This window comes from Opisthorchis viverrini (genome assembly GCF_000715545.1).
Source record: "Opisthorchis viverrini unplaced genomic scaffold opera_v5_15, whole genome shotgun sequence".
NCBI classification, from domain to species: Eukaryota; Metazoa; Platyhelminthes; class Trematoda; order Opisthorchiida; family Opisthorchiidae; genus Opisthorchis; species Opisthorchis viverrini.
This window is the reverse complement of record NW_008751671.1, coordinates 1471625-1494303: the sequence shown is the minus strand read 5'-3', so window position 1 is coordinate 1494303 and position 22679 is coordinate 1471625. Positions and strand designations below refer to the sequence as shown.

Below are 22679 nucleotides of genomic sequence, written 5' to 3'. Positions count from 1 at the left end.
TCCTGGTTTGATTGCGGAACACGCGCTCGACACGGAACACAAAATAGGTTTAGAAAATGTTGAGGTTTTGAGGCGACGACTACGGTCCACGCCACACAGACTGATCGCCGAGGCAGTAGAAATTGCCAAGCACCCCAGTGTTTATACAATAGGTGTGGAACTGGCAAGCGTGTGGAGGACGGTTTTGGATCAGTCGAGCTGACACGTGTTGGTGTGGGGTCACCAGAAGGAAGAGTGGTCATCGTCTGAAGTTCACTTGACTTCAGCCCCCTCAAATCAAACTGTCGGAGCACTCACGACCCCACAAAGACCAGGAAAAATCAACCAGTGGCAACCGAGGTGAATCACTAACTGAAGAACTCTGAAGCGGAAGATTAATGAACCAAACCCGGTCAGAATTAATTTGACCCCCCCCCCAATCCACCAAGCAAGATTTTGACAACTTCGCTAACCGACAAGAGCCATTAATTGACACTCAGCACGGATCTAGTGTAAAAATCCGAAGAGGATTGACTTGCCGATTGGTTCCCCGTCTGCCTTATAACCTGGCCAATTTGATGACCTGCTTACTTGGCCTGATGTAGCTTTTGTGTCAAAAGCGAAACGTTGCCCAAATAAAAACTACCGATTGTTTATCAAGCCCTTCTAAAACAATTTCTGGTTTGCTTTTCAACGACAACAGTTGTCGGGAGGTGTCACTTATTGAAACAATTTCAAGAGGTTTGTTACTTGCTGGGAAGGATGTGTTATGCTCACCATTAAAAAGCAATCAAGCCATGGATATGCCACTTTAAGTTCTTTTAAACTGCAGGGGTACACCCAGATACACCTCTAAATACTGATATATTCATCAAATGAACTAGCTTACAATGACAAGCTGCCAAGTAAACGAATTATAAAGGACAGGCAAATTACTGGATGCAACACCGAGCTTAATGGAGCGCTACAAAAGTCGGCCTTGGAGTTGGACGCTACAATACTTCCTGGAGTAGTCAGTGGTCTCGGGATATTGGACTGTTTTACATTCATCGCGCTCGTGGGTCCAAAACCTTTCGCGTGATTAGTTTTGTCACCTGAAGTGAGGTGATGCACATAATTCAAGGTCTGGTAGAAGTTCTAGTAAATTATATCTACTTAAATCCTGTTGCTCAAGTCTTCTTTCCAGTTGCCTATGATGAACCCTCGGTTTGTGATTCCAAACCTTATCCAACCAAACCAGTGCCACTCCGGAAGCAGCATTTTCTGAAAAATGTCACCTGGTGGATTATCCCCGAAAGTTTGTCCTCAAGGGCGAAATCAAGTCATTAGTAAAGGACTGTTAGAGTCGCCCAAGAAAGGCAGGCTGGCTGCAATCCAAATGGTAGGCAACAGGAGATTTTCCTAAAAAATGAAGTCATCTATCCTTTTCATGCAAGAGCAAGGATGCAGAAGAGATTAGCTGTTAACTGTAGGAAATGATGGTGCCAAACCCCAAACTTCAGCTTATTTTGGCAGTAAAGAACGACTGAATCTCAATCCACTTTGCTCCCACGTCTTAAGAGTAACGGTTCTGGTCTTATGGTTCATAAATCCAGTACGTCAAAAATCCGCCACGCTTCTGAAATTGCTTTGAGGTTTCAGTCTAAGGCAGGATATGGGTTTACAACTAAGAAGGAGAATACGTGGATACTGTTACGGAGCTATCGTGGAACAGGGACCCCCAATGTAACCTGTTTTCCCTAGACCGGTGTAGGTAATGCAGAGGAATTTTTGTCATGAATTTGTTTTCAAAATATTTCAAGAAGAAAGTGCCACAATGCAGCGTCTTCTTGGGCTTAAAAGTTTTTGGTATACACGCACGATGTTATTGGGCAAAAGCGTGTTCTCTGTGGACTGTACCGGCACAACTACATGTCAATCCAGTTTGGGACACCAGGTGGATGGATGGTAGGGTGACCTTCAGGATTCACGACTCGGTGCCTCTGAATTTGCTCGCAATGAGGACGGAGCGTCAATGGCTAATAAGCTGGTGATTTTAAGGGGCTACGGGAAGTACTAAGCTATCCGGTGTGGGACGGTCAGTTGCGGTATCTGGACATCGCCACGCTGTTACTGGCGAATTTAGTACAGTGTGCTTTTCAGCGCGTTTAATCCTTATCTTCATAGAATGCGTCAACATGTACGATGTGCAGAAGTTTGGCGTAAAGTACAGGCGGCCAGCAACACAACTTTCACGTCATTTATGCTGTTAAAACTGACTTCCACAAGACACGGTACGTTATCATGGTCTTGAGCTTCTCACTAATACCCACAACTGAAGGGTTTGCATTCCAGTTCAAATAATCTTATGATTTTCTGGCTAACAAGGACGGAACAGCGAGTTCTAGCAAGTCAATGCCATCGAGTTAAAGTTGCAGCTGGCGTTTGTGGGTTTGATATTGAAACAGTAGGGGATTCTGCAGCTTCATTGTTCCATGGTACCGTAATGTTCGACAAAGTGCTTTTTGATCAAGCGAACTGGGTGCAGACTTCGCCGAGATGTTGACTGGGCCTAGCGTAACCAGGCTTTTAGGGTCGAGTTTATTAGGAATCTCAGAGCTTAAGATCACTTCGGATGAACTTCGGTGGTAGTACGAGTGATAGACTGGTACTGGGTTTGGGAGAGGAGCAGACTTTCTAACTTCGTTCAGGCCAGGGTTGGACGGTGGTTTGTCCTTGCCGCATACTGGACTGGAACCGGTGCTTAAGTTTTCAGCAGCGGCTCACTTCCATAGTCTCTCAAAAATGCTTGAGGTCGTAGGAAATTTCGTGGTGCTGTGTTTGAAACAGACGGAGGGGAAACAATTGTGGCAATCTCAACGTTCTGTTCATTCCAATACAGAATAACCACAAAATAAAGCGCCAAAACTGTGTCTTGTTACTGCAGAACAATTTTTGAATAGGCGGTTTCTCCGAGTACCTCGTTTTGGTTGTCATCATTGTGCACAATAATTGGGTATCATGTGCCCTCTGTTGTACGACTGTGTAACCGTGCAACAAGGTATAGAATTGTGGTATAATTAATCAGTAAAGAGCATCTGAGGCGTTCGACCACTTGACTTGTTGGTGGTACCATCCTCCCTGAATTCCTTCGGGTCGTGTACATTCATGCGTTTGCCATTTGCGCTCATAATGTCGAAATAATCCACGACAATGCACGGCAGCTTCCTTGTTTTTTCCCAAGCGACCTTTATTCAGCTCTAGCTAGTTCTCGTTGGGCTACGATAAAGCGCAACGGTTTAAAATTTAGCTCATATGTGTGGCTTTAATTTGCCACTGGGAATTCAGGTCAAGCTGTCTGACCATACGTAACACGCTCACATTATAAGCTCCGAGCAGGGGTGGCTGAAAGAAACACGCACGACTCGTTAGAAGCACATCAACCCAAAACAACAGAATAGCTCAAAATGCACATATTTGCGAATCTGACTAACGCGGTGTTAGTGGGTCAGCGTAGCTAGCGCTACAGTTATTTATTTTAACACAACAGTTCGAACGACTCCCAATGCAGTGCAACATTGTAGGGATAGGTGAACCTATCCTTCTCTACCCTCCTCATTTTTACCACCAGGTAAACTTCTTTTGAGCTTCCATTCAGTTACCGAAGCTGCCGCTGGTGGTGATGACAACTTTACGGTATTTAGCAGTAGGGCCATAGGGTGGAATATGTGCCGCCTTTTCGCATTGTCTGTGATCAAAACTACGTGGATGTTATATGATGCATACATAATTCCTGGGAGCTCTTCAAACAGCAAAGTTGCACAACAAGACGTTGCCGTCAAACACTACACACCCTGTCAGCATTTACGGATTCACGGATTCACGGATTGATACACAGGATCGAGGCTTTTGCCCAAGATTCCCGGGTCGGTTTTGTTCTTGTCGGTCAGTGGCTGTCGTTCACCTGAAAGGCACAAGTGAAAAAGGGTGTAGCACTGCTCCTTATGTTCTCAGCGCGGGGCACTACGCTTGCCAGCGCGAGGATTCGCATAAATAAATGTCTAACAGTGTTTAAACTGGGTTCTAGAAGGAGTGTGGACAACCGTCAGAGAAAGGTCATTCCACGCAGCTACTATCCGAAATGAGAAAACATTTTGTCTGATGAATGTGTGTGCTTTGAGCTTGAAAATTTTCTTACTATATCCTCGCCGTGTGTTTGCTGGGTGAACGGTGAAAAACCTGTTTGCCAAGCTTTGTTCAAACAGGGCATAGGTAAGAATTAGGGAGGAAGGTCATTCCACGCAGCTACTACGCGAAATGAGAAAAAATTTTGTCTAATGAATGTGTGTGCTCTGAGCTTGAAAATTTTCTTTCCATGTCCTCGCCGTGTGTTTTCTGGGTCAACGGTGAAAAACCTGTTTGCCAAGCTTTGTTCAAACAGGGCATAGGTAAGAATTAGGTCCCCTCGGAGGCGACGGTACTCCAGGGGAAAGAGATCAAGCATCGCGAGACGCGTTTCGCAATCCACGGATTTGAGGCCGGTAACCATTCTGGTAGCGGCCCTCTGGACACGCTCAATGGGGGTGAAGTCTTTCGTGCGCCCTGAGTAGACAACTCGGTTGGCGTACTCCAGGAGCGGTCTGACGCAGGCCCTATAGAACGTTTGGAAGTCCGTGCGAATAATACGGGAGAAGGTGTGTCGGACCATCCGTAAAATGGCGAATGCCCTTCGGGCCGATTTTTCACAGTGCAGTGCGAAGGATAAGTTTGAGGAGACCCAAATGCCCAAATGTTTTTGGCATCCATCCTCGTGATTTTTCCGGTCCCTTTTCACAATGCATAACAAAGGCATTCACTGAATACCCCCCCAAACGACGTATGGACGCACTTTTCATCATTCGGAGGAAGGTGCCAGTCCAACGACCACTGCTCGGAAGCGTCTACATCCAACTGGAGGACACTGGCATTGGAACCCAGGATTCCAAGTCGTCCGCAAAAAGTAAACATGGGCTCGCAAGAACGTCTGGGAGGTCGTTGACGTAGGTCAGAAACAGGAGTGGTCCTTGAGTCCTGTAAGACTCGAGTTCGTGGAGCAGCGGGACCTGTGGGTCCCTATCAAATGCTTTTGATAAGTCGAAAAATACGGCATCCGTTATGGTTCCTTCGTCCTTGACGTGGGTTTAGCTGTCCATAAACACGAGCATGCTTGTCACGCAAGAACGATTTGGGAGAAATCCGTGTTGAGCTGGAGATATCAGATTGCTGGACGTAAGGTGATCTAGGATAGCCCGCTTCAGAGTGCGTTCCATCACCTTGCACGGCGCGCTAGCGAGGCTTATAGGCCTGTAGCAGCCAGGCGATAGTCAGTCACGAGTTTTGTAGATTGGCGTGACAATCGTTTCTTTCTAAGCAGAGGGAAGGCGGCCTTCGTCAAGCGACTGACGAAACACCAGGTGTAAATGAGTTGCCAGTGTGGAGGATGTTTCCTTCAGGATCCTTGGATGGACCTCGTCGGGCCCCAACGCGCAGAATGGGTTGATCTTTTGCAAGAGTTGAATGTCCTCCAACGCGAATACCAAGTCGGTTAGGGGCTGTTCGTAGTTTCTCCTTGACAAGAGTGGATGTGACGAGGACGCTGGGGCTGAGTATAGACACGCATAGTGTTCTCTGTAAGCCTCAGATACCACTGTTGGGCCATTTGTCGGTTCTCCGTTTCTGTTCCTCAAGGAGAACGTGGATAGCTAGTTTCTGCGGCGGTATCTCATGTACTTGAACAGTACGTACGAGCGAGGTCCAGAATGGTGGCTTGTTTTCGTATGTTCCATTGGCGGATTTCCGGCATTTTACGAAATTCCAGCTTATCCTCTGCATCCCCTGTAACCAACTTCTTGACAATGGGTTACGATCTATTTTCCACAAGCCGCCGAATACTTTTTGGCATCCTGCGGTTCATCCGATTGTGTGCCGGTTTTTTTGGAACGAACGTCGCGTCAGCCTCCTGAACAATCTGGACAATGGTGCTGTATATTTCTTCCACCGGAGCTGGTCCCAGTGTGACCTGTTCAAGGTAGATTCTCATTCCTGAGAAGTCTGCACGGTAGAAGTCTCGAAACCACGTTTGGGGTTTGGGATTTCTGGCCCAATAGCAGATGAAATCAAAGGTCAGCACACAGTGGTCGCTATGTCCCAGTGAAGCGTTAATTGTTACCTGATCAACGAAGTGCCCTTCGTTGGTGATGACCAAATACAGGAGGAATGGTAGTTGGCCTGCGCAGTATCTGGTGGGTGCACCGACAAGCGCTCCGTTGAGCGACTTCTAACAGCGCCGCTGCAAAAAGTCCGCCTGATTCGACGTGCTGGAGCTCAATCCAGGAGGCCATTGGGGCGTTGAAGTCGCCTACCAGCATGAGATGAGTGAAGTGGTAGTTGGAGGAGAGCTGCGCAAGGGTCTGTATGAGGAACTGGTCATCTTCAGAAGGACTCGAAGGACTACGGTAGACCACGCCGGGAAGGAGAGAATCGGACCCGCGCAGCGGGATTTGGACCCACAGTGCATCGCAAAAGGGTAGAGGGGTGGTGTCAGAGAGGATAATGGGGATTGGTAAGGCCGCATTTAAGTACAGAGCAACCCCACCAGCCCTCCCTCGTTTTGAATCATTTCGAAAAATAGGGTAACCGTCTATCGAGATCTCCGCGTCAGAGACATCTGGTGTGAGCCAGGTCTCTGTGAGTGCGATTATGGACGGTTGTTCAAGACAAGCTGACTGTTTAACATCGCCGAGTTTGTTGAAAAGGCTGAGGCAGTTTGTGGACAAGCATTACAACACTGTCTCCGGTGCCCCCGAGAGTGAGGAGCCGAAAGTTGAGTGACCAGGGTGGTTAACAGACTTAACAGTTGTGCACCGGGTCTGAGTTTGAGTCCAAGGCTCCAAAGGGACCTCTGGGGCGATGTTGTCTGCTTGCTGTCTTCGTAGTTTCTGGGGTTGCTTTTCGCCTGCGAGGATTTCTCGTTCCGTGGGAGCTCGGTTTGCTCGGGCATTTTGGCTTTGGGGGACGAAGTTTTTCCCCCATCGGCGAAAAGTTCCAGCGATGCTGTTTGTAGCTCTCTCAGCACCCACTTTTCGTCGACCAGATTTGCAGTTGGTCAAAGGTTTGCTGCGAGTTTTCGCCTTTCTGGATCCTTAGGTGTTTTGGCGCGGTTTGACCGCAAAAGTGCTTCTGTGAGGCGCTGAGCGCTGGGTGGTGGCACCAAGAAGTAATGATTTTGGTGGCACTCCCAACAGGCTCGTTTTCGCGGAGGACTGCACCTTGAAGCCAGCCAGCAGTTTTCTAATCTGGCGAACTTTATGTGGCTTGTTTGGTTGCAGTCGCTCTTCTCTCGTGTTTGTGCGGACATCCAATCCTCCAGCGATCAGCGTGGCCGACTGGATGTACGGGGGACTTTCCGGATGGCTGTAGTCATGTTTATGGCATTGTTTGTCGGGGTCCTGGGCGACGCCTGTGTCCACAAGCAGAGAGGCCGCTTTTGACGGAGTGGAGCTGGAGACTGACTTCGCTTCTTGTCCCCGCAAATCTAAGTCCATTTCAGAGGCTGTGACTTTGTTGACGAGTGCACGGCTGCAGCCGTATCCTTTGATACGGAGATAGGCGTTGATAGCTCCACGTACCTTTGGCGCTGCTTGCATGGGGTTTCGCCTCCTCCAGGGCGTCCCTGCCTTTAGTGGACGAGAGGCCTGTGGTGGTCGAATAAAAGCTGCTATCCGGAGACGCAGCTGGTTTCGCCGGCCTTCTTTAGGAAGCACAGGGAGACATGACCACAATCGGCTTGGTCATGATTTTAGGGTCGGCTAAATTGGTGCCCAGCGGAAGCCTGTTTCGTGCCTCCACCCCTAACCTGTTGTGACCGAGCTTTCGCGCCTCTAAAGGGCGATCCTCAGATAGACGCCCGACCATTGTGTTGGCCTTCTGAATGCTGCCTGCTCGCTCCAAGATCTTCTGTGCGTCAGATGGGGAAGAAAGAGTGACGAGAAATCCAAGCGTTCGCTTGCTTCCCTTCGGGCATGACCATTCTGCATGGAGCGATTTGTCGGGCTTGGTGAGGACATTCCTAAGGATTGATGGTGCCAGCTTCACTGGCATGGTTCTTCCGGTGAATGGACCCCAGATTGTCAATCTTCTTTCCCTTAGGCGCCTGCCCACTAGAGACGCTGTCGCGGTCTTTTTAGCCGCGTCAGGGAGGTGTATTACTTTCTTCACAGCCATAGGGCCCGGTATGAATATCGCGAAGTATTGGTTCAGTGAAGAAAATTCCTTGTTATCTTTCTTCCAGATCGCTGCATTCTTAGCGCCTGGATCCTCCAGTGCCTTTGAAAGACGCTCTAATTTCGCGTCGAGTATCCCGATTAAAGCGGAACACTGGCAGTAGTCTTTCACAATCTGCATTGGAGATTGGGTACCGTTATGAGGGGCTTTGCTGTTGGCCGGGGTATGCATTGCACCCTTAAATTAGAGGCATCTGGAGCAGACAAACGGGTCAGGGGAGTTAGCTAGTTGGCCTATCTGGTCGTCCTGTAAACCCATGCATTTGAAATGCCACCGGGCCTTGAATGTTTGGTATTGCATACCGCGTTTGACGTTCAACGGGCAGCCATTTCGTCCACATCTGCTGTGGTCCATCAATGGCTGCAGGGGGTAATCGGTTTATGCCACCAAATTCTCCATGACAAAAGTTTTCAGTCGATACTGCTCACTCCTATTTGGGCTGAATGAACTGAACAGTTAACGGGTGCGAGCAACCCGTTTGATTTCTGCTAAGGCGTAATTAACCGGGCGTCCGGCACATGTGGCGTTCGTGAGAATGAAGGTAGAATTTTGTATCCACAAATCAGACATTATTTACTCCAAGAATAATTACCCAAATAGGTTTGCAGCGTGCGTTTCATTGACGTTCACTGCATCTAACAAGCGTCGAAACAGCAAATGCTTCCACCTGGGGAAGCGTATGTGTTTGAAGTGACCTCCTGATTGCAGCACAGGCTCGAGTCCGGTAGTTAAAGATTCTTCAGGACCGAAAGCATATTATCCTTTGCAAGAGAACCTAACTATGCGTCAATTACGCAACATAGGCTGTCGACGCACCCAATAGTGGTGGTATATGTACTGAGTGGACGAGGTCTTGCCAAATTCATCGGCCAAAAATTGCCACACACCACATGACGGAGTTTGTGGTGTTTTGTACCTTTATTTTGCTTTCATTATAACACCACGTATTTTGTCAATGGCATAATGGTTTTTTGCTTGAACACGAAAAACTACAAGGACGCGCACTTGTACAATGTCACGCAATACAAAGGTACTCACGTGCTTCGACTCTCCCTTCTGATTTCGCTCGCGCCTGCAGCGGTCATTCGCGAGTCTCATGTGCCAACTCGGGTATCAAAATATTTCAGGCCATCTTCGGAATCCATTATATGTGGGAACTGTTCAGAAGAAGACCTCTGGACCACCATTATTGGATTATTCTTTATTAACTGTCCTGGGCCAATGACGAACTATATAAAATGGAACAGTTATTAGTGAGTCTGTTCCATCTGACCTCTTTTTTACTGTATACCCAATCTAGCGTTATCATCATTATTTCTTTGCCAGACATTCCTGATCAAGCAATTCATTAGGTATCCAGACCACTATAAGTTTCATACTTTGACAGGACCTTGTTGATACCAAAATCCCATCGATCTACCGAAGGCCCATCGCAAAAACACTTAGAAACATTATGGTCGTGCTCAAGATAATAGGTGGTGACTGAGAGATGTTTTTCTGCCTCATTAGACAAAACGCACTGGTGATTTGGAAAACAAGTTCAGCTTACCAGCTTCCTCAAGTTTATGAACCTTCCGCTTGGCTTCCATGCAAAATGTTGCTTTCTTGGTGCACCTGATATTAACGAAGAACAGCGTTGGTGCTTAGAATGCTGAATAGACGCAAAAGTGCCCCGTGGTTGTGCATCGTGCACTCGAGTAACGCATTCTGAAACTACGCGAGGGATGAAAGTGATACAGCCAATCGTTTCCCAACGAACATGTGTGAAGGCACCTCTAGAGCCCCAGCACAGAAAGTTCAGAGTCGAATGCGCAAAAAGGATTAGAAGAGATTAATTGAAGTAAATCGTAAAGATAAAAATTGGTTTAGATCATTTTTGGCCCGAACTTATATGCAATAAAATACAACATTTTAGCGTGAAAGTTTTATTCTACTCGCAAGCATTCGAAGATAGAGTATTATGCGTCTAGGGTTCACCACCCTGTTTGAAATAAATTTTGTGCTTATATTTGCACCTTAGATCGGGGCCTGAATCAACGCTTTCCAGTTTTCTCACGTTTCAATTCATTTTAGAGCGGAAAGTTCGGATAGTGTTTTTCGCATCTTGGGCCCCGGCTAACAGCTGTCTGAATAAAAAGTCAGTATTTTGAAATCTTGCTATGTTTACTGTAATGTGGCCCTCAAACTTATATCGTTGTTGCAAATTATGTATTTGCCGAGTGAAGGGAGTATCACCCGACTGTGCTGTACTCTTGAATACATGTAGGCATCTGAAAGAGAACTGCACACCATATCAATGTTCGAAAGCAACAGGTTCATCAACCAACCACACAATGGATGTCAGATTGGCTTCCCATCCTCGTATAACCAGCCCGTCTACTAAAAAACAAGTGCATCATTTTAACCGCGTTGACCATGGTGACCCGGAGGTATGTGTAGCACCAAAGTTATCCAGATTTATCTTCGTTCTTACTCGTATACATTTTTAGCATTACAAGCAACCAGGTATTTACACGTCTTTTCGCTGAGCCTGTTCGGGTGCAAATTACATGAACCCACTCTATTTGTAGTAGGCTAGCGCGTTCTCGCCCCTCCGCATATTTCATCCCCTGTATACCTGCGTATTGCCCCATTATCCCAATTATCCTGGTGATCGTTTTGCAATGAGCTTCCTGTCTACTTTACCGTCCTTCCCTGAACGACTATTGAGAAAAACCTGAATCAATCGAGCGGATGCGTTCTACCACTGTTACCTGGCGCTTATTATCTTCTTGAACAGATTTGAGGCTCGTGACCTCCCTGTACTTTTGAGCTAACCTCTAAATTTTGAAAGCCTTCAACTTGTTTCCCAACATTATTTGCCCATTTGAAGATAGCACACTTTTGTTTTACCCAGTGTGTGTAGTTATCGTATCTGCGAGGCCATCTAATCAGTCACACGATTAGCACTGTGTGAAGTGTGTAGGTTCTGACTCGCATTGCTGGCTCATGGTTTGCGATCGGAACCTTCAGCGTCATGTCACCTCTCAGCTGGCCTGTTTTCAGATATCGCAACGCTAGCCTTTAAATTGAAAGATGTCACCAGTTTTTTAGATGTCTCCTGTGTATTCATAGGCCTGATGGGGCATATTCGTTATCTTGTTAATCCAGGATAAAACGCGTATGCGCGCTTGGCGCATTGCAAGCAGGCTATTCTCACGTTCGCTGTACCGTTATTTGACACGTTAGACTCACACCAAAATGCTTCTTACTCATCAGTTCTTGAGAGTTTATCACCAGATCAAAAGTCACGCCAATGACGAACTATATAAAATGGAACAGTTATTAGTGAGTCTGTTCCATCTGACCTCTTTTTTACTGTATACCCAATCTAGCGTTATCATCATTATTTCTTTGCCAGACATTCCTGATCAAGCAATTCATTAGGTATCCAGACCACTATAAGTTTCATACTTTGACAGGACCTTGTTGATACCAAAATCCCATCGATCTACCGAAGGCCCATCGCAAAAACACTTAGAAACATTATGGTCGTGCTCAAGATAATAGGTGGTGACTGAGAGATGTTTTTCTGCCTCATTAGACAAAACGCACTGGTGATTTGGAAAACAAGTTCAGCTTACCAGCTTCCTCAAGTTTATGAACCTTCCGCTTGGCTTCCATGCAAAATGTTGCTTTCTTGGTGCACCTGATATTAACGAAGAACAGCGTTGGTGCTTAGAATGCTGAATAGACGCAAAAGTGCCCCGTGGTTGTGCATCGTGCACTCGAGTAACGCATTCTGAAACTACGCGAGGGATGAAAGTGATACAGCCAATCGTTTCCCAACGAACATGTGTGAAGGCACCTCTAGAGCCCCAGCACAGAAAGTTCAGAGTCGAATGCGCAAAAAGGATTAGAAGAGATTAATTGAAGTAAATCGTAAAGATAAAAATTGGTTTAGATCATTTTTGGCCCGAACTTATATGCAATAAAATACAACATTTTAGCGTGAAAGTTTTATTCTACTCGCAAGCATTCGAAGATAGAGTATTATGCGTCTAGGGTTCACCACCCTGTTTGAAATAAATTTTGTGCTTATATTTGCACCTTAGATCGGGGCCTGAATCAACGCTTTCCAGTTTTCTCACGTTTCAATTCATTTTAGAGCGGAAAGTTCGGATAGTGTTTTTCGCATCTTGGGCCCCGGCTAACAGCTGTCTGAATAAAAAGTCAGTATTTTGAAATCTTGCTATGTTTACTGTAATGTGGCCCTCAAACTTATATCGTTGTTGCAAATTATGTATTTGCCGAGTGAAGGGAGTATCACCCGACTGTGCTGTACTCTTGAATACATGTAGGCATCTGAAAGAGAACTGCACACCATATCAATGTTCGAAAGCAACAGGTTCATCAACCAACCACACAATGGATGTCAGATTGGCTTCCCATCCTCGTATAACCAGCCCGTCTACTAAAAAACAAGTGCATCATTTTAACCGCGTTGACCATGGTGACCCGGAGGTATGTGTAGCACCAAAGTTATCCAGATTTATCTTCGTTCTTACTCGTATACATTTTTAGCATTACAAGCAACCAGGTATTTACACGTCTTTTCGCTGAGCCTGTTCGGGTGCAAATTACATGAACCCACTCTATTTGTAGTAGGCTAGCGCGTTCTCGCCCCTCCGCATATTTCATCCCCTGTATACCTGCGTATTGCCCCATTATCCCAATTATCCTGGTGATCGTTTTGCAATGAGCTTCCTGTCTACTTTACCGTCCTTCCCTGAACGACTATTGAGAAAAACCTGAATCAATCGAGCGGATGCGTTCTACCACTGTTACCTGGCGCTTATTATCTTCTTGAACAGATTTGAGGCTCGTGACCTCCCTGTACTTTTGAGCTAACCTCTAAATTTTGAAAGCCTTCAACTTGTTTCCCAACATTATTTGCCCATTTGAAGATAGCACACTTTTGTTTTACCCAGTGTGTGTAGTTATCGTATCTGCGAGGCCATCTAATCAGTCACACGATTAGCACTGTGTGAAGTGTGTAGGTTCTGACTCGCATTGCTGGCTCATGGTTTGCGATCGGAACCTTCAGCGTCATGTCACCTCTCAGCTGGCCTGTTTTCAGATATCGCAACGCTAGCCTTTAAATTGAAAGATGTCACCAGTTTTTTAGATGTCTCCTGTGTATTCATAGGCCTGATGGGGCATATTCGTTATCTTGTTAATCCAGGATAAAACGCGTATGCGCGCTTGGCGCATTGCAAGCAGGCTATTCTCACGTTGCTGTACCGTTAATTTGACACGTTAGGCTCACACCAAAATGCTTCTTACTCATCAGTTCTTGAGAGTTTATCACCAGATCAAAAGTCACCTTTTTCCATCTACGTCGTGACTTATTTAAGCTATTTACCTTAAACTCCCCGGTGCATTGGTCATTAGACTTGGTGTGTTGATCACCGTCTCCTCTGATGTCCAAATCCTTACCCCCTCTAATTTCTCGTCCGTTTAGCAAATGCACCAATAATCGTGTTTTTCCATTTTCGCGAAATCCAACAATTATATTGTTTCTCCATGCTGGACGTCCTTCTCACTGGCTTGCAAAAATTTGTTCATTTCGAATGCGCACACAAACCGGTTAGTATTTCTCTCTGTTTTGTAACCTGGGCTCTCCGGTTCCTGCCTGCTATCCCCGCGGTTCTCACAAACTTCTGCGATACCACACCGGCCAATTTTATTCATGGTGGTTATTGAATAATAATGCCGCTGATTCCGAGTTAGTGGGAGACACGTGTTAGGATCGATCACAAAAAAGCAGTCAGAATAGAAGCATGACTGATAGGATTTCCGGGCCCTCAGGATTTCGGAAAACAGGACAGCCATCCAGATCGTCGAGATTTTTGCCGGATATTTGAAAACCGGGCCAGAGGACATTTCAGCGTTCGTTGCATTATCTCGTTGATCACGAAATTAAGTGAGAATAGAGAGGACGCCCTCGACGGACACAACTTTGCCTATGGAAGCTTTCCGTAACATGTCCAACTCTTGTGCACCTCCTGTCCACGATGATGCAAAAGGCAGCAAAAGGTGCAAGGACTTGAAGTCAGTGGCCATCTTATTATGCCTTCTGCTTTTTCTGCCCTGACACTCAGCAGCTTATCTAACGCCACTATAGTGGCTCGGTATATCGGTGAACATCAAACCTTGCCTTATGCCATATATAACGTATGTTGAACATCATGAAAGAAGAAAAAGCTGTGACGAAGTCGTCGGTTTCAGCGGAACGCTTGTAGCAACCATGGAATGAAACTTCATATCCAGGGTTTGACTGTCCGTTCCAGTTTGAGTTATTGCAGACGTAATGAGTGTGATTACTGTTTCCGTCGTCATAAGATTACTTCCAAATCCAATGCCTAAGAGAACCCTCGAAGAAACCAACTTTTTCACAAAATTTCACACCAATTTCATAGAGACACAGAAAGAAGCCACGGCAGCCGCTGAAATACGTATTCTGCCCCCACAGTGAACTCCGAGTCCATTTAGGATATTTCTAATGAAACCGCGGCTGCTTGGAGAGATCCTAAGCGCCCGAAAACGTACCATCAAATGTTAGAATTTTATGTTAAAGTTTCTTCTTTCCGAACCACGGTTTCAGAGAAATTGTGGAATTGCGTCTAGTGCGCGGCCTATCCTGCAGCTGTTGTCCTTTGCAAGCGATTCATGTTTTACCGCCATTACATTAGGCAACGTTTTCACCACCGGTGGGATTGAGGGTCTGGAGGATTCTCTCACTGAGGAAAACCGTCTGCGTAGATAATTTTCAAAATAATTCATTATATATAGATATTCTTCACTATGGAGTGGTAACCTTGAAAACGTCGCAGCCTTCGAGAATTCAACCTCATTGTGCGAGTACCGATCTTCTCAACCAACCGGAGCGCTAGATTTCCCTTGCCGCCGCTGTGCTCTATTGCGTTGCTTGTTCACGGCCTTGTGAGCGTCAAACAGGATGTTTTGGTTCTGGGGGCTGTATTTACTTGTAAATTGCAATGCTCTTGAGATACCTGGGGTGTTACCGAATGAGTTTAAAGTTGGTGACCCTCTGGAGGTCAGAGTAGGTTCTATTGTTTGATAGTGCTTAACGCTCGAAGGCCATAAAATTAATCAGTCCAAAGACCCAACTTCCCTACAAATACTACGAGTTGGACTTTTGTGCACCACCTCTCATACACGAGTATTTGGCGGAAAATATCGGTATGTACTCATCACCCATCTCAAACACCCAATAGGTGAGATTCTAAGAGGAGATCGCATGGTCAACACTCCATATGAGATCAACATGGCGAAAGATGTCTCTTGTGCGATTTTGTGCAAGAAGCAGTCGCTCACCAAACAGTCAGCATCCGTCTTCAAGAGCTTTATTGAGGATGATTACTCCATTCAGCTGTAGGTCCCCATACTCCATAACGTCATCCAACCTAGGTCGATCGATGGGTTGATTGGTGCCACAAAATTTGAATCTAGTGAGACAGGAAAACAGTATGTCCTGGGAACAAAACTGGGAATCCATCTAGCTGGTGTCACCTACATTTATAATCACTTACGATTTAGGCTTCAGTATAACACGGTAGACAAGTAAGCTTCTAGTTTATGGTTACTCATTCATTAGTGACAAACACCGATTTGTTGGATTCGAGATTGACCCATTGAGGTAGGCATTCAGTTTGCTCTGAATTATTTGCCCAGCATATCGGAATCACACCTACCGTCGTCCAACGGCGCATGCAAGAAGCCCAGCACTCCGCTGCCTTCATCCCAATGGCAAGCAATAACAGAGAATACAAAGAGTCTTCAGTTTTCATACGAAGTTATGTGGGAACCGTCTGACATCCGCTGGGCTTCACGTTGGGATGTCTTCTTACGTTCAGATGGTGGTCAGGTTCACTGGTTTTCCATTGTGAATTCCTTAGTCATCGTTGTTTTCCTGACTAGTAAGTCGATGTTACTCTGTTTTTTCTCTTTTATTTTGCTCCTCTTCTCTTGTAAACTCAACTCCCACATACCAAGCAGGTTTAGCTAGCCCCTTTTTTAGTTCTTCGTATCTCGAAGCAAGTACAGACTTCGAACTGATCGAAGAAATCTTACTGCAGGTTGGCTGGGCGTTTCTCCGGTGACTCGGACTATCGTTGCTCGATGAATCACTTGTTTGATTGTTTTCCCTACGACGACGTCTATAACCAAACCGTATTTGAGTCACCCGTTGAAATGGGTAAGATTTTGGATGCGTGCTGACCGGGAACCGCTTTGTTTCAAGAAATTGGAGAAATACATTCGCCGTTCGTGTTTCTTCGCGCCGTTGGGGGAGAGGGGGTTACAGCAAATAGGATAAGTACTTGGTGCTTTTCTTTACTGCTCATAAGTTTGCTGAAAGTTTTTGGACACAGTTTCGTCCTTCTTGGGGCTCATCAGGTAGGTGCGGTTCCGGACTTTCCGTCAACCTTATGTTCTCCATGGATACCAAATTAAACGCAAGTGACAAAACACACTCATTTGCAGATTAAGTTGGTGTTGCTACCTTAGTTGAGTCTTCCTTCTCGTTTACCCCTCGAATGATAGGTGTCCACTCAACTGTCGTGTCTTGCTACACATCCATCAGTACTCCATAATTTATGCGTAGGTTCTGTGTATGACTTAATACCAGACGTATGGGTTACGGTCATCCTCCCATAAAGACCCCCTTATTTAGACTATTGCCTCCTTAAAATTTTTATATCGAACTGTACAGGAATTCCTATAAAAGTCAATTCCGGACAATTCCCGCTGAACAAGGTGGTAGTCCTTTCTGGCAATAAAGAACAGACAGGTTGCACTTAAAACATTCAGAGAAGTTGCTTCGCCCTACCTAGGACGCCAAGATTTTTTGTGCTTTCGTAACTTTAGAGTACTCATTACGTGCATCTTTTATAGAGACGTGTTTTTGGGGTGGGAAGTTTCGACATATCTGTCATACCTGACGGACGCATCCAAATACTCACAACATCATCATCGCACCCTTTGTCCGACTATGCTGCTAAATATCCAACGTGCACATACTGCTGCGTCCGTTCAGCTCAGCGGGGCAGTGGCTTAGGTAGTGTATAGGGCATAGGGTAATCACATATACCGGGTTGGATTGTAACTGCTGCAGCTGTGTTTCAGATCGAACCCATGGAATCCAAGAATCCACACGGTAAACAGTTTGATAAAATGTGATTTCTGTGGACCGCTGAAATGGTTACGATCCAGATGCACGGTACCATTTCCTCAAAATTTTCTTCGTCGTAGCCCTTCATGCGTAAATCATAAGGACGGTCATCCTGGATTGTTCTCCAAAACGAGATGAGCCACTGCTCATTAGCTGCGTCGGTGGGAAAGCTCAGTTACCTTGATCCCCTTTTAGTCTTGTATTCGAGCTTGCTGGCCATGAGGACTATTCGGATCGGAGTATGGCTTGAAGAACAGATAATATTACGAATAGATGGTTTTGCGAATACAGTCATTACGTGTTTGGACCTAATTCAGTCACACTCATGCACGTGATTGCTTCACACTCCAATCCGTCTGATACCTACGACCGAGGGTTGCATTCACCAGTCTTATTTGTGACCTGAGGTCTTCAAACAGATTCGTCAATACAGTAGGCCTTAGCTGTCGGCCGCATGTTCACAGCAAATTGGTGCGCACAGTACCTCTAAAAAATAAACTTCATTCCTTTGTGATCCCTACCGGGGCCAGCACGCGTTTTCATCTTAGCTATGGCAAAACAGCAAACCAGCAACGCAAAACGACGGCACCATTCATTTCGTGAAATGTTGCCCCTTTCCATCCAATCACCACACTCACGAAAATCCTCAAAGTTGCCTTCCGTGGGGTGATCACCGTAGTTTATAGGAGTTTTGTAGATGATCCATTCTACAGTGTAGTTGAGGGTCTCTTTGCTTCATAGCCGCTGCTTCTTTCTGTCGCCATTTGAAATAAACCACACTCCATCATTGCAATGCTCAGTAGCCTTCAACTATTGCTGCACTTGTGCACTCCTTGCTTCCCACTTCCTTTTAGCTGTGATTGCTATGATCCTCGTCCGAACGCTACGGAAAGATATTGCAAAATACAATCGCGATGATGACGCGGTAAGCTGTTTGCTTCTCTTATTTATTTTCGTATCCTACCTTCCACTGCCTGTCCCATTATCAGAGAATCTAACGGGTCAAGTAAATTTTGATGTTTCAGTGCGCTTTAATTGCCTTGCGCCGTCAATGTTCTTAGAACCTCTTTCCTCTTTCGGGCGATTTTTTAAAATCTGGCCCATTCGTATTACTTTTGGACCCAATCCAGATCGTCGTCTCGATTTATACATGTGTATCTTCAAGAAAGATATCGTTGCGGAATTAAATACTGCCTAATACTTGCTGCAATGCACCCTCTGTCAATTGCTGACGGGGTTAGTTAAAAAAAAGTCGCTATAGAGAGGTGGATACTAGGGAGTGCTGTAGCCTGTGGCCTGTTCGTGGCTTCGAAGGTATCGTAGTATGTTATTACCGCTAGCTGTTTAACTTTGGGGTGAACAGATTAGATAGAGGTACGTGAAACAGATTGTTCTGTTTATTCCAATCAAAATATTTGAAACCCATTCTATAAAGAACGAGCCAAAATTGTTCACTACAAACTAATGGTCGCTGTAGAGGCATCTCATGGTTGTGCGAAAAGAGCCCTTCGAGGAAGTCGGTCGACTGGCATACGCAGCACGTGGCCAAGCCAGCGCAACCTGTGCAGTGTGATCAGTTCATCTATCGAGGGTGAGTTATTTCTCAGACATGGCCCAGTCGCGCCCTCAATGGCGCTCATGCATACAAGCTATTGCCTTCAATGCATAGCTCCTTTTCCAACCCCCCACTTGACAGCCCACGGACAGTGCTGGATTTATGCACTAATTTACCAGCTCGCGCGTGCAATGCGCAGCTACCTACCCCCCTCCCCCCAAATCATCGGTGAACGAAACTGCGGCAGCTAGAACCAGTGTACGACGAGTACGCGGCTCTTACAGCTGACGATGATGATGATGATGATGATGATGATGTAGAGGCATCACTGTATTTTATTGCCACACGATTTTGGCGCAATCACCCCGTTATCCCTCCCTACTTAGCAAAAGGAAATATCATCACGTCACGAGTACGAACTCAAAACAAACCGTCTAGATGAATTGAACCAACCTAAGCCTTGTATATTTGGACACTGCTCTGCTCAAACCCTAGTCCGCATAAAAACCTTGATTTTTCTTTATAACTTTGCTTTCAGTTCAATGTGTTACTGACTGAGTGATTTATAGTGTTTATCGGACCTAGCTGGTTGAGCCCTTAGTGAATCGGTAATTTGTTACTGCTTGCGCTGATTTTGGAAGTTATTGTGTAGAATTGTTCCGCCGGCCACTGTCTATGGGGTATTTAGTGCCAGTGTCCCTGACTGTCACTGGTAAATCTGTTCTGATTTCGGGACTAGCATCACCGGTAATATGTTACTGTTGACCAAAGTTCAATTCGCGGTGAGTGTCGTTAGGCGTGTTATTTTCCTTTATCATATTCACCGCTGTGCATGCCACCAACACGTTTCCTGATTTTTGGTCGCTCCTTTATCAATCGCACGTGGTCTCTCTTCGAAACATCTTTGTTTCTTACAATAAACAAGTGGCAGTGAGTGCAACGTTGAATATCGCCCTTCTGCTACATAAACTTACTTACTGCGTCACGTTGTGCTGTTCCTGATTTTTGGTCGCTCCTTTATCAATCGCACGTGGTCTCTCTTCGAAACATCTTTGTTTCTTACAATAAACAAGTGGCAGTGAGTGCAACGTTGAATATCGCCCTTCTGCTACATAAACTTACTGCGTCACGAGATTTGTGCTGTTCTTGATCTCATCCGATCCGATCACGTTTCCATGTTGTTCAACAAGACCAAAACCTGCGTGCGAAATTAACAAAGCTTGATACTGAAAGACCACGAACACCAATCAGAGTCGCATTATTCAGCAGAATAATTAATGATCGGGTTAAACGGGAGATTCAGTTAGGTCTGTCGTTAAAACCAAGATGAGTTACGTACCAGTGTATTTTGACAAATCTGTCCTACCTGGAATCCTGCCATTACACTGTGGGAATGTCTCCCTCTGTAGAACAATTTTATTCCTCAAATTTCTCACACTGGACTCGCTTGACCTTGATGTGTGCAGTGTATGGGAAACAAAAATTCAAGGTGCAAGCACAGTGGTTGCGCTAACCACATAATCACCCTCCACTCGTTTCCGGCTGCGCACATCTGGCGATCCAGAGGCTGCTATGGTAGGGTGTGCAGGGGTTACCTTCCTAAGTCAACGGGAGGAAGGTTCTTTGATAATCGCCTTTGAGCAGTTTTTCTTGCAACGTCTGTGAAGTAGTCTCGCAAGGGAGATTTGATCGATGTCCGTTTGTCGTGTCTGTCTAACTATCCAACCGGCTGTAACTCTAGTACCATCAGAGACAAGTTTTACGACGCCCTGAATTCCATGTTGCGACTAGCTAAAAGCCCAGATACCATGGTCGTTGTTTGAGATATGACTACACAAGTGAGCAGGCTTAGCGCATCTGAAGCTCAATTAGGAGGTAGACGTGGACTGGACCTGCTACGTGTGGACAATGATGAACGGTTGCCTCAGCTGTTCTCAAACAGTATCAACTTGCGAAATAACTGAAGTCGTCCAGCCACATGGTGTCCTTCAACGGCGTGCCGGCCACGAACTCAAATTGATCACATTGCCTTCACTCACCAATGCCGTGGATCACTAACCGACTGCCGCTCGTTTTCGGGCACATTTATGAATTCCGACCACGCGTTGTCCAGTGTCGCTTCTCCCTTCGTTTTCCAGGGCTTCGTCAGGTGCAGAAAAATAGCCTGGCAACAGGAAGAATTTACCAGAACTATCTTCCAGAGTCTCTTGCGAATGCCCTACCATCAGATGTGAATTCTTACCCAGACGAGATTGCCGCTTCTCCACATTGCTGGGATTTTCACCCGTGGCATGACACTGCCAAGCTTACTCAAGCACTGAAATTCAAACTGAACAATTGCACTTCTTAAACCTCAGAGAATTATCCCAGCCTGCCTCGAAAGCGACGAATTATCAGACGTCAAGTGAAAGTTAGCATGCGAAACGACCGTGAAGTCTGGTGGACACGGAAGGGCAAGAGAATGAAAGAGATCCAGAAGGCTTTTAATGCCCAAAAGTCTTTTCGTTTGATCAATGCCGACGGTCCCCGAAAGCTATCTGTGAGCGAAACCATCAAGGATAGAAGTGGAGTGACCGTCTTTATTACAGAACTCTTCGACCGTTGGGTCGGATACTTTGAACAAGTTATCGTGGCTACCAGCTGCCACTCATCTAGAGCCCATTGTCGACGTAGGACGAGGTACTGGCGAGATCACTCAGTGGTTAGAGCGCGAATTCATTGACCGGAAGTCCTGTGTTTCGAACTTGGCCTCCGCCTCTTGACTTCTCCTCTCTAGTCTTTGGCAACCTGGCATTATCCCACCCCTCGTGCTTCCTTTAGGTGGCATGGCAACTAGGCACCGAAAGGTTATCACAGCTGGACGATTTATTTAGTAGAACCCTGGACGGTCACGAAGAGACTGGACCTTACCGTGGTGTGACGGTTTGCGCATTTCAGCGATCCATTGAGCTATACTGGAGAGTGTCCCGCGACACTCACAAAGTCTCTCATGCCAGGTTGGTCCATGGTTAGAGGTCTGACGAACACAGTCTCCTGGCCCTCCAGGTTGGGGGTTGGAACATGTGGCGACTTGTTCCGTAGAAATGGTAATGCATTTGCATTCCCCACCAAACACTACTGCCTTGCGGTTAGGCTTTTGAGCCAAGGGCTTTGGTTGAGGACCCTAATCATCCTCCCGTCTAGGTGTGGGTGCCCTGGCAGTATCACAGCCCACGTACAACCATGAACTGCACATACACAAATAAACTCATGCCACATCGGCCATCGCGTGGTGCCATCAGCCGTGTCGCCTTACTTGCTGCATACAGCAGGGCGGGTAAGCGAAAACAGGCTACTGCTGACGTCTCACTTCTTTCTCCTTCACATACTTTCCCCCCCTCTCCCCACCCCATTAATAACTCTCTCTTTGTAGGCCCAGCACTTAGGACTGATGACTCCGTTCGTCGTGCACCGGTTTTGCGTGCAGCATCTGCTCGTCACATGGTGCCGACATCTTCAGGAATCTCCAAATCAGTCCTCAAGCCTCGACACCCAGTCTATCTGGCCGCGTTCAATGTCCGCACTCTGAAGCAAGCAGGACAACAAGCTGCTCTTGCACTCACACTGGAC

The 22679-nt window shown here is 46.2% G+C and overlaps 2 protein-coding genes across 2 annotated transcripts in view; both read left to right on the top strand.

Annotated features, from left to right (window-relative positions):
* T265_01402 (hypothetical protein) overlaps window positions 1–3849 on the top strand; it is a gene marked incomplete at both ends in the record, with an annotated part of 48262 nt that extends 44413 nt beyond the window's left edge. Inside the window, 2 exons of the mRNA XM_009165428.1 lie at window positions 2146–2252; window positions 3617–3849. Of these exons, the coding sequence (XP_009163692.1) occupies window positions 2146–2252; window positions 3617–3849 (340 nt within the window). The remainder of the gene's footprint in view (window positions 1–2145; window positions 2253–3616) is intronic.
* Window positions 3850–16013: 12164 nt separating this feature from the next.
* Window positions 16014–22679, top strand: part of T265_12789 (hypothetical protein) — a gene marked incomplete at both ends in the record, with an annotated part of 36384 nt that continues 29718 nt past the window's right edge. Inside the window, 2 exons of the mRNA XM_009165489.1 lie at window positions 16014–16262; window positions 18370–18440. Coding sequence (XP_009163753.1) covers window positions 16016–16262; window positions 18370–18440 — 318 coding nt within the window. The remainder of the gene's footprint in view (window positions 16263–18369; window positions 18441–22679) is intronic.